This window comes from Sinohyriopsis cumingii, chromosome 4 (genome assembly GCF_028554795.1).
Source record: "Sinohyriopsis cumingii isolate HCF-2022 chromosome 4, ASM2855479v2, whole genome shotgun sequence".
In the NCBI taxonomy this organism is placed as follows: Eukaryota; Metazoa; Mollusca; class Bivalvia; order Unionida; family Unionidae; genus Sinohyriopsis; species Sinohyriopsis cumingii.
Window position 1 is genome coordinate 60,677,158 of NC_142964.1, and position 17,823 is coordinate 60,694,980.

Consider the following 17,823-nt stretch of genomic DNA (forward strand, 5'->3'; position numbering starts at 1 on the left):
TGGCATATTGCTTAGCATGTCAGACTCGCGACAAGAAATTCCCAAAAATATAACTTTGTCTCTATATTTTTCATTTACAACTAGGATAAACTCTATACAACTATTACTGTACTTATTTCACCCTCCCAATTAAAGATTTTGTCATCGTCATATCTGTGTAAAGCGTTTAAATCCTCTATTCGTGAACATCTTTTCAATTTCCTTACATAGTAAAAAATCCTTATTCGAATGCACTAAAACAAGAAAATGTTACCCGCGCCATTGAATATACATTTAATATAAATACATAGGGAATTAACATGTACAGCATGTGGAATGTCTGAGTAGATTGGACATGATTAGCCTGACCTATGCGTTCCTGTCTGTTACCTACAAAACTGGAGGTTATACCAAGGTAAACCAATGAATCGACGCTGGCCACGCCCCCTACACCCAATGATCCGCATTTAACTGTTCTGAAACTAGTCGTGTCTCTCAATATAATGAACCGGTCACAATTAGCTCCATTCGTGGAACTATGTATTGATATATGGGAACTAGCCATGCGATTTGACAACCGTTAATAGGATTTACGAAGCAAACGGACTGACAAATAGAGGCAGAGAGACGATAGAAGGAATCTGTCCTTTTCTCATTTGCATGGTATGTTACACTTTTAGCTGGCAACTAATCTTGCATTTGGATATCATATTGACTGCTATTATTAGAAACAGTGAATAATTCTTTGGTGCATAGATGCATTCAGCTAATTCGAAATCGTAAATTAACTGATTTTCCTAATGCTTATTGGGAACAAATATGACGACATATTCCGATTTCTAACTCAGTGTCCCAACAAAATTGTTCATTTTTTTTCTGTACTAACTGCTTAATGTCAGTTTTATAATGTCATCGGCAATTATAAATATTAAATAAAGGGGATTCAGTTATACCAGTATACCAGGAAGATAATAGGGGAAACTATTGTTGGTACTGTTGTTATCCATATTCTTATCCTTAAATGCGGCTCTTCTTCCATAAATGGAGAAATAAGGACGACAAACCTTTGCATCGTTAGTGTCACTACCCTGCAAATAGAGACTAACGTCCGAATCTCTATATGATGTATAATTCATGCAGTTAATACAGATGAGGACCGGAGAATATAAACACACAATTTCTATTTTCTGTTTTGGACCATGTTTTTCTTTCTCTGTTTGCACAAAACAATTGTATTTAATCCCTGTTGATTGTTAGTAACAACTCAGTTGATTATTAATGACAAAGCCATTTAATGCGGATGTAGAATGAGAGGAAGAAATAATGCGTTTTAATAATCTCTGAATGACCGTGGTGTATTACGTATTTCTCTAAAGGTATTAAAGGAGGAAGCCTGAGCCATATTGAGCACTCTTCCAGTGCTCCAGTATTATATATCTGTTGTTTGATAATTCTTTTATTAAGAGTTCATAACGAATATCCAGATGATATCGGGAGTACTACCGGGTTCGTTGCCATAGTGGAAACGTACTCTGGTTCATCTTATCGATTCTGTACAACACTGTATTCATTAGTCATTTTGTCTTTTTCCTTCAACAATGGAAGTATATTGAAGTATTGACAAATACCGAAGAGAAATTATGCGGCTTCATACTTTTCTGGGTCAAAATTAGGCCATGACTAAGCTTGAACGGAATTTGAAAGCTATATAATTTCAGGTCTAATCTTACTTAGTGAATGAAAAATATTAAACAAAATTAAATGTGAATATCACAAATCTATGGTTAAAGATTTGGGCAATAGAGGTATTTCATATCATGCAGAGGTGCTTTTAGTTTTTACTTGCTTTGTATATACATTATTTACTGTTTGTTTGTCACCAAAAATTACGAAGTAGTCAACCCCTTTAAACGAGTAATGACTGAAAAAGGTAATTACTCCGACTGGCGGATCTAACGATTAAACAATGCCCAAATAGGTACAAAGACCGTGCATACACATAACTTGTTGTGATAACGACCCAGATTGTTAAATTTTAAACAAAACAAATTTATTTTTGTCCTTGTTTGTTTATTTGTTTTAAAGATGTTCGTGTTTTTTATATATAAAAAAAGCAAAGTCTCCTGAGCACCTGAAAATGATATGACCATTACATTCATAGGAAATCGATGCTACGTCACTGCTGCCTTGTTCTTGTAAGGTAAATCCGTCATATTTAACCTGCATAAATGTGATATTTTTAAAAATGCTTATTTCAGCCATTACCCCATGGACAGCTGGTAGCAGGATGTTGTTTTATAATGTACTTATATATGTAGTGAACCATACACAAGACTAGATATGTAATTAAGTGTATCACTAAAAGTTGTACACTGGATTTCTTTGACCCTTGTCTGGACAAAATATATCCCTTTTCAAATGCTTCCTAATACAGTGGGTTCATACGAGAATTAACATTAATCCGTACAATAGGGCCCATATGGAATCGAACGTTTAATGGACATTATGGGTCCATATGGGAATTTAACATTATTTGTTTACAGTCATCTATGGTAATTTAATTTGGGGGTGGAGCAGTATTGTGATCAGAAATCAATTATGGCCGTCACTATGATTATCTGTAGAAATTATCATTAATTGGCCACCATGGGGTCTAATGGGAATTAAACATTAATGGGAATTAATGGGGCCTTACGGAAATTTAACATGGAAGGGACAGTATGGATCCCTACTCTAATTTAACACTAGTATTGTAATACCGATATGGGATCCTATAGGAATTTACATTACTTTGGAACTATTGAGACTTACATTAACTTATCGTTAACGGAGTATAGGGTTCTTCGGCAACTTGACATGGATAGGACGGAATCGAGCCCTGCGGGAATTTAAGTTTATTTCAATTTAACATTACCTCTACTATGGACTTGTGAAAACTGAACAGACTTGGAATCCATATAGCGCTTTATGAATTTTGTTATTATTTTGGGAGGTTACGAAGAATGACTTATTTGCAATCCAACATCCACACATACCATCACTTAAAGTAAACTCTTAATAGATAAAGGTTGCTAACACGTTCTTAAAGACAAAAACCCAACTATAAAAACTAACAGATGAAGTATTTATGTGCTGCTTACTAACACACATTCCAATTGATACTCACCCAGATTTTCTGACCAATGTTCATGCATGATTACAACACATACCCGTAATGACCAACACAACATATACATTCAAATTCATGTGTCAATATGCTGTAAAGTAGGGGTCAAGGTTAGGAGGAAAGATTGTTTTCTGACGGACCCACATATGCCCTTCAAGATGAATACCAATACATATAAAGAAAATGATTACATAAAAGAGGTATAGTAACCTGTAACGCCATCCTTTGTCATTCAACAACCACTTTACACCAAGGGTATGTTGAATAAAAGAGAGCATACTAGAAATAATAGTAGAGCGCCATTCATTAAGCCACATGTTGATTCGTCGAGAATGGATGACTAGACTGGTGAAAAACTGTACTCTTTATAGAAAAGTAAGGGATTTAAATTAGTTTTGTACTTTGCCAATCGTCTCATACACTCTTGACTTTTGTTTTGTTTCATATAGAACCAGGCAGACACGGCCAGATGAAATCTTCCTGAGTAAAGTTCGTGCATAGAATTGTATAAATTGTATAAAACCCGTTTTGAGATCATGCTAGATAAGTCAACATAAAATAAATTATCCCGATACGTGTAATAACCAGCTGTCAAATATTGTACTGATTCCATGATACTATAAGAAGAATGGTAACTATTTTATCCCGATACGTGTAATAACCAGCTGTCAAACATTGTACTGATTCCATGAAAATATAAGAATAATGGTGACTATTGTACCATAAAGTGAAAATGGATGGCTCACACACAAACACACACGCTAATATATATATATATATATATATATATATATATATATATATATATATATATATATATATATATATATATACATATATACAGTTTATAATATATATCAGAAGGATATATTGAATATATCAGTGGGAGAAAAAAATCATATCGCCATTGTTTTGATGCCATTATTATCACTATTGGAACTACTGTATTTACATATTTAGGAACTATATTTACCCTTATGAATGTTATTAAAATCTGTATTCCGATATTTAGGCCTCTCTCCATCAGAATGAACTGATCATAAAATGTATAAATAAGATGTGTTGAAACTATGAACCTTCATTATACTTTACTTTAATCAACACATGCCTGACAAAGAACTACAGACATCGATTGTAAGCTTCAGGAATAAACGTTTTGTACTGAGTTTTCTGCATGAATCCTGAAAGTTATTAGTGACTGAACTTTCACGAACTGTTGCTATTCTATATTTTGCCACCAAACTATACGGCAAAAGGACACATAACAACGCTTGGATAAAAATAAAACTAATGTCGTTTAAGTAACGATTCTAACTCTTGACGCAACCATAATTAGATTTGGAACGATGGACCGATCTTGTTTCTACAATATCCCAAGCCTGTAGATGTTCATTTTATCAATCCGTGAAAGAAATGTGTCAAGGACATTTATTTTTAAAAAGCAACTTAATTTTCGTTTGAAAGCAGTCATTACTTTGACAAAATACAAAGCATGAAGCGTTATTTTGTACAAGCTTAATTTGCAAAAGGTCGGTGTCCTAAATATTTCGCAGGACTATATTTTTATCGAGATAGTAATGCAGCCATTCTTTGCATTAGTACAGAAAGGAGTAGGAAAAAACACCATGCACATCTATGGTTTTCGCCATATAAATAGTTACTAAAATACAATCTATGTGTTCTGAGTAGCTGAAAGGAAATATTTCACTCGTGAAGTAGAAGTATTTTGTATTGGCACGCATGGTGTTCGTTCCCATTGGTGACGATATAATATTTCCCACTTCAGTAGTGTCATATTTCCTTATATATACTGAGACAAAGAACGTACCCTCTATAGTTTCTTTCTTAGTCTATTAAACCTAGAAAGTTCATTAGAAATTTGTAAGTATATTTTGTTATTTATTTAGAACCTGGAAAGTACATTGGAAATTCGAATTTTATATTTACAGAGCAAAAGTAAGGATGGCCTTATTCAATGAACGCAACTGCAACATTATATAAACTCTGTCAAAAACGAAATTTCTAGTTCTAGGTTCGGCTTAAGCTGTCCTGTATTTTATACTGCAGTGGGATATACCCGTTTTGATGTCAATAGTTAGTAAAAGTACGTTTGCTGCGTGTTGCGAAAACAGGACAAATTATTGTGTCGTACAATAGAACGGTCCATAAGAAACACGTATTTTTGTAAAACCAATGAAAGGCTACAAAACATATGCCATCGAAATGGTTATATTTATATTTTAACTGGGTAGGAATATATATATATATATATATATATATATATATATATATATATATATATATATATATACGCAAAGTATCGGGAATAATACAGACAAATCGAGGACATTCCATAAGTATTTGTTATGATTCCAAGTTACTAGAAGTTTGATCCAAATAATGCAGTAATCTCAAGTCAAATACCCTCCATATTAACCAACTAAATTGAAATTAATATTGAAATTTTTTTAGTATGTTGAATGTATTGAAAACAACTAATACAAACGAATTATAACCATACCATATTGCTAGTAATTATACATTAGAATATCTCTCAAAATTCCTTAGGTATGTCCATTATACTAAAATAATCATGAATACTGTACATTATGACGTCTGCTGTTAGGCGTATTTTGCCAACATCGACTACCCGTTTCCAACAAGTGATCACTAAAATCTAATAAATCAATAAACATAGATGTAAATAAAAATATCACATACCCTAGGTTTACTACAGTATACATGAAACTATCTTGTTAGATTTGCACTATTCTTGGTTGTGTATGAATGTTGCCACGTTTGTAGAGCACCATGTCATGGTTGCTTGTATGAAAGTGTTCCGTTTTCGTACATAATTTGTCAAGATTTTAAACATGACAATGTCCTTGTTTGGTATGTGCTAAATTGTGATATTGGTTGTATGAAAATGTCCCTGTGTTGCAAGCACCATGTCAAAAGCTTTGTGTCTAAAAATAATTTTGTGTGTTCATTGGCAGGTCTTGGTTTATGAAAATATCCCCGTTTTGTATGTGCATTATGCCAAAAGCTGTTTGTATAAAATAACAGATTTTGTATCCAAAACCCATAGGCTGCATAGATGAGAATATCTGTATTCGGTCTAAAATTTATATTGCTTGTTTGTAGACAATGCCGTCCAACAGTCTGAAACAAAAGAAATGTGTATTGGGAAATTTTTCCGTTTTGTAATAGAAACAACATTTGTGTGAAAATTGGTGTGCCTGTTCACTCTTTGAAAAAGAAAGTTCTTATCAAATAACCATATTTAGTACGAACCATTCATATTTTTATGTATGAAATATACCACTCCCAACCACGCTCTTCCCCACACGTTACAACAAAACCATTTTGCACAACAATGTCTTCTCACTGAAAAAATGGTTCCAGAATATTAGAATGAAAGTTTTCCCATTCAATATTATTAAAGGCCCCACAAAAGTCATATAAGAAAAAACTCCATCTGAATCTGATAAAGGCCAAATATATTTGTGTAAAGAATTTGGTGACTTCAAAATACTTAAAGAGATGATTAACCTTGCTAATATTGCAACACATGGGTGATTTCCCATTTTATAGTCACTATTTATTATATATTTCCATGCTCTAGCATTGCAGAAAAATCATTGATACACCGAGCATCAACGTCAATATGTGTATTGTCCTCTTGTACTATATTTGCTATACATCGTTTAGGATTGAAGTTTTCAATATCATGTTTTTCACGTAATTTAGATTCTTACTGATACAAATGTTTCAGTGGAAAGTTTTATCTTCTCTTGTTTTGTTTCAACGATATTAAGGCAAAACTTACAATACATTCAATGCATAATCCTTTATTCGTTGTTCCAATTTCGCATTAACACCTGTCATGTGGAATATCATAATTTCTTAGGAAGTTACTAGCTAAATGTATGTACACAGCGCATACACTGAAAATAGAGACATGTAGGCATAGCTTGAATGAAAGAAATAATAGGTATAGTTAATTATGCCGGAAAAAATAATATTTATTTGGTAAAATATGAATTCAGTGCTGTTTGTGTTTGTCCAACTTATGACAATGTAAGAAAGAAATACTTTAATGAGCTTTATTATCTCTATCCGTCTGTAGGAACATTTGTATCTGTCGTTAGTCATAGTAATAAATTATTGATAAGAAATCTTTCTTTTCGGCTTTAGCTCTCAGAAAATGAATGATGAATAATATACTTAGAGGTAGTCACAATATCATCAACCGATTATAGGCAATTATTTATGTACACTCATGATCAACATCACATTTAACGTCTTTACAACATGGCCCACATTATCTTAGCTTGTATTTTGTAATATGGGCCCGTGGCCCATAATAAAGCTTAAAATTATATTTCATGATCGCATGCAAATAACGTTCATGGTATGTTAGATGTTAACTCATTCCGCTATTGCAACGTTATCCTGATTTAAAAACGGAACAGTTCATTGTTAGTTGAATGTTACACTGACTGGACGTGTCGTTCTACCCAGATCCAATAATATATAGCATTGTGACCTATTAACAAAATCCATTCTTTTTGTCGCACAAAATGGCATTCATCAAAAATACTGTTCAAAGTGGTCAGGTTGCATAAGATTAACACAGATTCGGCCCACCTGTCAAAGTATGATATCATCTATTGAAAATGCGCTCCAACATTATTACATAGTATGAAAGCCCATACATTGTTCCAAAGAGCAATTTAACTCCATTTTATCTTAAATCTTCTGATTCAAGAAATAATTTCATCCATTTGAACTTTTACGTCTCGTGCGAAATACTTATTTTCTGTACAGGTGATTTATATTTTACAAGCTTCTCTTACTCTCTCTTTTCCAATTATCGCCCTTTTCAGAAACTGTCATAATTAGAAATGAATTGCTGTAATGGGTGAATAAAGCACTTTGTTCTTCCTGCCTTCTTTTGGAGGCGTTTATTGACCTTTATCATCTTTCCTGTGTTTTTGCCTGCTCTTTCCAACTTCCTCTTGGTACCTGTCATATCAAAATTACTACAAATCACAATTTTTGCAAACATCTAAGAATATGTCTTTTATCATTGTGCCATTATTGTAAAAATCAAAGTTTAATAAGTTGTTTTTTTAAAAAAAATGAACTGATGATATTGAGTCAAAATAAAAATTCGCTGTCTTCCAGTCACTGTGTTAAGTTGTTAGTAGTTGCATGGGCCTTTATAGAGCTGAACGGGAATTCACTTTAACCCATTAGTTTGCATCATGTGTTACTATAGAGCCAAAACCGAAATTCTATTTTGAAATTGTCTACATATTTAACATGAGGGCAAATAGTAACATTGTTAGCAGTTGTTGACCTAGAATGTGGCCACATTATAACATTGTTAGAGTTGTCCTAAATATGCACCACAGTAGGTACGTACCAGAAAACAGGTGCCAAACTTGTCTCAAGGTTTAACATGGGAATGGTATTATCGGGACAAAGGTTTATAGAGCAGGACGGGACTTTAACATTACAGTGGGTTTAAATGAAAATGCAATATAGAACACAAATGCGAAATATAATGCTAGGGATCTTGATAGATTGTTTTCATATTTTAAAAAAAGTAAACTGTAGGTGATTGCTATCTACAATCCAGCTCACATCTTTACAATTCTCACCTATATCTGCAATCCATCATAGGTTTAAAATGAAAATAGTATTATGGATCCAAACGTTTCTGGAGACAAAGTTTATTAATCCACACGGCGTTTAACATTGCCATAGATTTGCATTTTTGATCTGAGTTTAATGGCCGAAATTTATGGAGCCAATCGGTATTGAATTGTAAATCTTGATAGACCGTACTTGAATTGTAATGCTAAATGTTGTTTCGATTACAATCCAAGAAACTACATATACATCCATGGACCCCTATTTGACTAAATTCCAACACACCCCACTGCTATCCTGCAACCTCTTTTTGATTACTATCCAACTGCGCAATACTATTACCAACAAATAGTGTAGGAATGTTTATACGCACATTATACTTACAAAACACTCAAACCTATATTCGAACAAGATGGAAAGGATGTAAAAGATGGGGATGAAATATACACGCATTCATACGTAAACACGCAAATGTACATTCACACAAAGGTACGAGTGTGTGTTGATACACATATCACTCTTTCATACACACAAACCAATTATTACACAGCAGGGGATATATATATATATATATATATATATATATATATATATATATATATATATATATATATATATATATATATATATATATATATAATGTAAATTAAGAGGATGAATTAAACTCACACGATCACATGTAAGCAAAAGATAGCAGTGTTTATACAAACATGCACAAAAGCATACAATCACTCCGTGACAAAACAAAGGATAGTAATATTAATATACACACTATAGTTACAAGCCAAATAAAGCGAGAGGGTTTTGGAGAAAAAAAAGAAGATATATTCACAACCTAAGTCTTCTAAAGCTTTTGTGAGTTTATCAACGTTCAGAACGGAAAAACCAGCAATACGAGCAGCATATTCCGCCAACACTGGCACAATAGCAATATCAACTACAGCCGTATAATTTGGCATGGAAAACGATTAAGAGAGTTACAGTTCATGATCTAAAGTGATAATTTGGTATTGCTGTGCAAAATATGCCCGCCCCCCATAACAGACAAACCGACACTGCAACGATCCTGTACAGGCCAGCTATATCTCTTACAAAAGAGATACTACTGAATGACTGCAAAAACAAATAAAACTTATAATCTTCAATGATACAATGTGAGTTTGTTTGAGTAGCTTATCCATACTTAAAGAAACTATTCCGAACAAAGAAATACTTATGTTTTCTTCAATATAATATCGTTGAAAAAAAAATAATTATGAAATTCATCAGAAAAGTATTTTTTTCCTTCTTTCACTGTTTGTTTTATTTTCTTGAATTTCTTTACTCACATGGATTCTTCATCTTCAATTTTTTCTATTTGTCTTACTCTTATGAATGGCTTGACAGGAATGTGTTCTTCTTTGGTTCCTATTTCTGATTGACCCATATACAACAACATCTACCTTCATAAAACAGAATTAGACAAACAGTGTTAAGATCAGACAAGAGATAAAGCCGTTTGGTGCTCTTATTATATCCCAGCTATAAGCAATTACGAGAAAATTAAAAACTACGATTTACAATTTACAATTAAATAAAAAGAGGTCACGCCACAACACTTATCATGTCTTTGCATGTACTCTTCATACAATTTGCCACAAAAAACTAGCACAAACGCACAACAGGACGTCCAAATTTCAAAGGAATCTTTTCGTCTTCTAGAATAAGTTCCTTTAAAAGTACTTCACACTGAACATTGATAACGACACTATTTCTTAGATCGTAGTGTGACACAGTTTACAAAAGTCGTATCACGACCAGTCCTACGATGTTTACGCAATACATCGATGTCTGACTTTTTGAATATTTTCAAAGTAATCAGTTTTCTTATAATATTCGGATACCATGAATAAAATATGTATTCCTTATCTGATGCAACAGTTCTTTGAGTTCCACTTGAAGCTGTAAAAAGTAGTTGTAGATGCACTTTCTCAATACAGAATGTAGAATCTAAATCTGCTCTTCTTAACAGTCCATTTACATGAATGTTTTCTGACCAAACCTTCGAGTGGTTGTAGGTCGAGAAAAATATAAAAATGACGGGTGTGCGACAAAACAAGTCCGCATAAATTAATTTGCGCAAATACTAATTCCAGTAATTAGAAATATATTGGAATTAAGGACCACTAGTTACTTTAAGATCGGGCAATTTATTATTGAGTCTAAAACTTTTTGTTTTAGGTCTGAATTACCCTTTACGTGAAATGAAGTGTTAAACAATGACCACATGCTTAACATTATTAGTTTCTATTCCATCTAGTGGAAAATTAAACGTTAAAATTACATTAACTACCCAATACGCTGTTTCGATTGATCATAAATCAATTTCAACTATCACAATCCCAGTTATTTACTAGCCTGTACCCACACTATGCCATCAACACTTCATTTAGAGTGGTCATCAACCACTTGTCTAATATCCATCAAAATGCTATGCGTTACCAAAAACCAATACTATACCATCACAAATAAGTTTGTAGTGACCAACTCCGAATTATCCAGCAACCCACAATTGGCTATAAGCAAACAATTGTAAACATATACTCACATTGTACTTACAGACACACAAATATACTATCACTCAAGAGGCTAGGAAGCTAAAGAAGCGGTATCACATTCAAGCAAGGGTAGAAGCATTTATGGACACCTTATATCCACAATCAAACTTACATACCATCACAAAATTGGGAAAAAGTGGAAACAAATATTCGCTACATTTACTGTTTGCCATTTTAGAGGGTGTATACCATTTTGTTTTAAGACACGTTTTTATAGGTCTTACTAACTCTGGGCTTGTTTTTGAAATCATTTTATTTGGTGCTTTATTTCAATTTTCATTTTTAAATGTTCGTTTCCAATTATAATTTTCCAATGTAGCTTTTCTATAGTATTGCAGACCTGATTCTCTGCAAAGTCAGTCTTTTGGAAATGGTGATGATCTGAACTCCAGTTTGGCCACTAAAGCCATAATCAACTCGTGTTATCATTACCTCTTCTAAACGGAAAGTCGTAAAGACGTGTCGTTCCTAACAACTTGGAAATTAAATTAAAATGGAGACAGTCTGACAGCCAATATGGTCGCCATATTGGCAAGTCTAATATGTTGCTATTGTTAATCCTCCGAGATGAATGGTATTTTCGACAAGGTAGTTTCACCAAAAGACTAAAGATTTTAATAGTGATGATCGTACATCTGATATGGTTGCCACAGTGGCTAATTTAAAAATCTTGTTTGTCGCTCAAAATATTAAATTTAATTCCAACACTCAGTGGTTAAAACATGGATTTGTCCTATCTTGCATTATAGAAGTCTTTTGTGCTCTTCGAGCGTCTATACCTTCTCTGGATTCTTGCTTCAACATTTTAATGTTAAACATAGTTTATGTGACCATTGTTTTCAACAATAATGTGGATTTTCAGGAAAAGTAATATTTCTTCACACATTTACAACGAGTCCAGTCCTTATCAAACATTGTGTTTCATTATGTTTATCCTATGGCAAAACAAAACATCCATTCTTCTTATGGTACTTAATTGAAAAGTTCCTATACTTTTACATCTGCCCTGATTAGTGTTTCTTCGTTGGTTACCTGATTATTGTTTCTTCATTGGTTACTCTTTGCATCTAGCAGTAGGATCAATTTCTATTGGTAAAAGACGTAATGATAACAATCGTATTATAGATGCAATTCTTCCAACCATACGATGAAAGTACATGATGACCATTACAGACATTAATTTTGGAAAATGCCCTCTTGAATATTACACCATTCTGTCATGCAAGCCAAGCTGTTTAGCCGGATGAGAACATTACGCTTCATTTCTTTGAGACCTCACTCTCATCAATGAGTTTGATCGGCGTAGATTAAAAAGACTGTTTGTGATACTTTTACCGAATCCCTAAAGACTATATGATATAAGTAACCCTTTATCGTTGATCTGTGTACCATTTTGGGTAAGCCTAAATTTCCTAGGCACTATATATAGATTCTGCTGCTTTTTGAAAATGCTTTAGAAAGGGAATTACATAGAAAAAGCAAACTTATCTTTCATTAGGGAAATTCAGCTTAACAACTTAATTGAAAACACATTTCTTATACTGCTCTCTCTCTCTCTCTCTCTCTCTCTCTCTTTCTATTTATGTTATCCACTTACATAGATCATCTAATTACTTACCTACTAATATACCTACCTACATACCTCCTTACCGTCGCACGACTTGTATCTATTGAGAGGATGTGGTAAATATGAACAATTTTGACAGTATTCTTCAAGTTTTTACGTGTGCTACTTTAACATTTGTAACATCGTTACGTTTTATATTTTATCTTTTGCTTCATATTGTCATTCGTTTGAAACAATTTATCTTCCAAACTGATTGTGCAATCCAGTCTTTACATTTGTCGAATTGTCCCTTAACTTGCCATCATATATTCACTATTGTGTTGAGGTGTCGTAAAACTCTGTTACATGCATACATATTTCTAGCTACCTAAGTCCCCACCTACAACTATGCCGTTATTTCTACAAACCTATACACATACCTGCATATCTATTGCTATGTATACCTACATTGTTTCTTTTACTTTCGGTGTATGTCTGTACATTGCATAGGAGTCATAAACAGGTGCTCAAGATTCTTAATATTAATCGTAATAAAGAACATGTTTACATGATTGCAGCGATTTCACAATGGACCAGTCGGTCAGGAGGTTCTATTGCGACGTGGGATATGTTGACAAAAGTCACGTATCGAGCAGGAAAATAATTCGATTTGTAACCGTATGGGTGTATATAAGTAAAGGTGGACGATTAATTAATTCTCATTTCCTATGTCGTTGTTTTAATATCAGTCTGCGTTTAATGTTGTGTTTGAGAGGAAACATTTTTTTTGATAATTAATTAAAATTACGAAGAGCTAATTGACTCGGGACTAAAATATTTTTCTGATATTATTGTAAATTTATTCAAAGGAGTTCTGGACAATTCCATTGCAAGTCATCAACACTGATTTTGCATCAGCACATTTGAGGACCTAGTTTTCATTCGAAATACTCGACACGTTCAGACTTGTGTATAACATATTAGGATAATTTTGGATTTTATTCAAAATACTGTAAGTGCCTCTTAAATTTTTCAGTTTTTCACATAGAAAGTTAAATTATTTGTTATGTTTTACAAAACTTATTGGGTTTGAGTGTTTTTGTTACTTAGTTTAAGACAATAGAATCGTAAGAATACGTAAATACATAGACACATACATTCAATGCATTGCATAATTGTTTCCCAAGGTAGAAAACGCTTTTATGGTCATTTTACTAGACACTTACACACACACACACACACACACACACACACACACACACACACACACACACACACACACACACACACATGGACACACACACAATCACACACACATGGGTCAGTATAGAAATTACAAGGGATATATGTAAAAATAGAATTTTGTATCTCTTTGCTGACCTAGTTCCTGGCCTTGATTGAGAATCAATTAAACAACTTCTTTTTTAAACTTCATTCTTAATGTGTGAATGATGATAGTGAAATCGAGGCTGTACTGGAATGCGTGACATTAGACATGTAAATAGATTCTTTACTCTGGACACTGGAATGTGTTTTCTTGTGACCAGTTTGGAGTTACATTTTAATTTGTATTCAGATTATTTGGATTATAAAAGAATAATTCTTTTTCCTTGAAATATTTGAGTGCTCATACAGAATTCTTGGCCAAGGCCATTTCTTTAAATTTTATTCGGAATTCAAACACCGGAATATTATTTTCTGTGGTTCACTAAGAACTGTACAAACATCAGCGCTATACTGACTACAGTATATCATTGTCTTCCATTTCGGATTTTCCGTCGGGACGGGAACTTTCATTAGAACATTTTATTACTAGGACTTCTAAAATTCAATTCGTGGATTATTCTTTGATTATTTTTGGATTTGATTCTTAAAACCGTAAGTTCTTATTTTTTCATTTTACTTTTTTTTCTCCAGGAAAATGATTATTTGTTAAATTTTTCAAAGCTTGTTGCTTTCTTTGTTACTGTTTATGAGATCCCAAACACGTAACAGTTGTGGTTTTAGTTTTCGACGAGAGGTTCGGGGAAATTTGTTTTTGAATAGTAGCAACAGCTACAGTTTTAGTAGGAGGAGCAGGAGATGATGGAATCATGAGGAGGAGGGGAAGCACTAGGAGGTAGTAGGAGAAGAAAAGGAGCAGCGGCATTAACCATTCAGTTTATGCTAGAACTAAAATCCACACTGACGAATAGAAAGAAAAATTATAGATAGACAGATAGATAGACACAATGACTTCTGTTAATAAATTAAAATAAACAAACGTAAAAATATTTATGCAAACATTGGAATTTGCTTTTTTTATAACATGGTCATTATTCGACCATAACCGTCGATTTAATCTACTTTCACTTTGCTTCAATAAATCCTACGAAGAAGGTATACACATTGCAAGTGAATCCATTTAGCGCTGTCCATGAACCCGGACATTAATTCCTTGTAACAGGAAAATATGCTCCGTAAGTTTAACCGAGCTTGTTACTATACAGTTAAACAATTGGCGAGTTTGTTTATCGCAACAGCGCTTTAGGTACAAAATAGAAGAAATTGATTGACACCGCAGTGAAGACATCATATAATTACGGGAACTTGCATTTGTAGGGATTTAAAATAGACATGCTGTAAGTATCAATCTGCTATATATTATTCTTATAGAATTACATAATTGTGTCTTGCATATCACAACAAAACACACATTCATACTTTTGTTCACAATTGTGGGAACTATTGTCAAGTCAGTTAGAAAGGTCATTGGAGCTGTAATCTGGGTCTTTGTGTTCTGTGAAATTTTATATTATTCTGGTAGACCTAACAGAAAATACCATCATTCGAACGATGTTGTCCTTGTAAAGGAAACACAGTCAAGTCTGATTACATCATTAAAGACCCACCAATTGAAATAATGTTATATTTTCATAGTTATTTCCCACACAGTATTTGCACCAATTCATAATATATAGTTGTTGACTTCAAACCTAGTAAACAGATCATAACTCTGCAAAGCAAAGGAATACAATGGAGAGTATCTTGACTGTTAAATCACCGCTCTGCGTCAAAGGGTAACAGGATTACCCGTCGTAGTAGTTCAATATTCTGCTGAGTCTAAAGCACCTCCATGTCTAATATCGGTTAGAAACTAAGTGAAATGTAAACATACACATAGCTGGCAGTTAATAGCAGGAAAAGAAGTGGAAAATCGGCAAGAATAGGGCAAGCGGTTAAGAGGTCATTCAATGCGGAAATAACAGAAGAAAAGTCTTTCCGTCAATCTTTGTTAGATTGTTTCGAGCTTGCCTTTCAGTTGGAACCATATAACAAACATTCTGCAGAAATATTGTTAAACCCTACACATACATACTGTTACAACATTTGGCAATGATACCCTGTAATAAATCAATCGCTGCTTTCCAGGCTAAATAGACCGCTACAATGTCACCATTTATATTAAATGTACATACTAAAAATAATGCGCTACCGTCTCTGTCTCTGTCTCTCTTTCTTTCTCTCTCTCTCTCTCTCTCTCTCTCTCTCTCTCTCTCTCTATATATATATATATATATATATACATATATATATATATATATATATATATATATATATATATATATATATATATATATATATATATATATATATATATATATATATATATATATATATATATATACAAAGGTCAAAATATGTACGTTTTGTACGAATTGATCTCATGTGTATGTTGCCAGGTGAAGAAGGAGCTGAAACACTTCTTTCTTTCTTTCTGTATCTATAAAGAAAATTTCATACACTAGGTTTGGAAAACAATATGTCAACCTTTATATATCAAGAAGCGATATTTAGGCATTATTTAAAATCACCTTGTAATATGACTCATGCAACCCAACCGAAGGACAAGCACGGTTATAATGTCAAGCCTAACGCAGTAAATAAACTAATCGCTCTTATGAAGAGAATGGCAACAAATACTGGACTGGTTTCTAGACCGTCAATAATATATCCAATAACAGCATTCTTCCAAAACATAATGGAAATACCCAGTCACAAAATATTTAATAATGGAAATACTGGCGCTATTGTTACGACTCTATGTTCTTAGACTAAGTAACAAAAACGACAGAAAACAAAACTTGTTTAGTAAACTTCAACACATAATTTTTTTGTTTAGAATTCAAAGTGAACATTTAAAGAGAACTCACAGGATTGTGCATTCAAATTCAAATAGTCCAAACTGTTATATTGCAATCCAAAAGTATAGAGTATTTCGAATAAATTCCAGTGGTGTTCCTAATGAATTCCAATTTTGAATGCCCTGACGTACATATAGCCACGAACAGTGTTGCTGTGCTAACAGTCTTGATTTATCACATCGATATAAGCCAAAATGTCCTGGAATGAATTCACAAAACTTATAAGAGAGTGATATAATCCAAAAAAGATTAATTAACACTCCCTAATTCCAATGAATACTTTAAATTAATGAAACGTAAAGGATATGTCCCACTTCAAATATTAGGACGCAATAACAGGAACACGATGATGGCCATCTTCTCGTCAAATTTAAAAATAAAATTACTTCTAGAAAATGCCAATGTGGAAAGGCCACTTAAACAAGTTTACCTAAAAGTGATAATTATCTTGAAATATAATCTACAATCATACAAAAGAATTAGCAATGTAACATGTTATTTACTAAACAAAGATATTAGTAAAGTAGGACCAAACTCCAATCCTTAATTGTGAGCAAAGGTCAATAACACAATACAAAATGAAAAATACATAACACATCTCCTCACAGGAAACTGAAAGATTTAAGCAATAAAGAGTTTTTTGCATATTAATTAAAATTACATATGATACTGTAATAATAAATCTATATA

General features: G+C 33.0%; 1 protein-coding gene across 2 annotated transcripts in view; it reads left to right on the forward strand.

Annotated features, from left to right (window-relative positions):
• Window positions 1-529: 529 nt before the first annotated feature.
• LOC149801267 (protein crumbs-like) overlaps window positions 530-17,823 on the forward strand; it is a 41,548-nt gene continuing 24,254 nt past the window's right edge. The window contains exon 1 of one of the 2 annotated variants that reach the window (XM_089954284.1): window positions 530-642. Coding sequence is in view for 1 of the 2 variants with exons in the window: in XM_089954283.1 (XP_089810409.1) it covers window positions 15,566-15,570 (5 nt within the window). In the remaining variant the exon portion in view is untranslated. Of the gene's footprint in view, window positions 643-15,440; window positions 15,571-17,823 lie in introns of those variants that run through there. The other variant, XM_089954283.1, reaches the window with a different exon arrangement.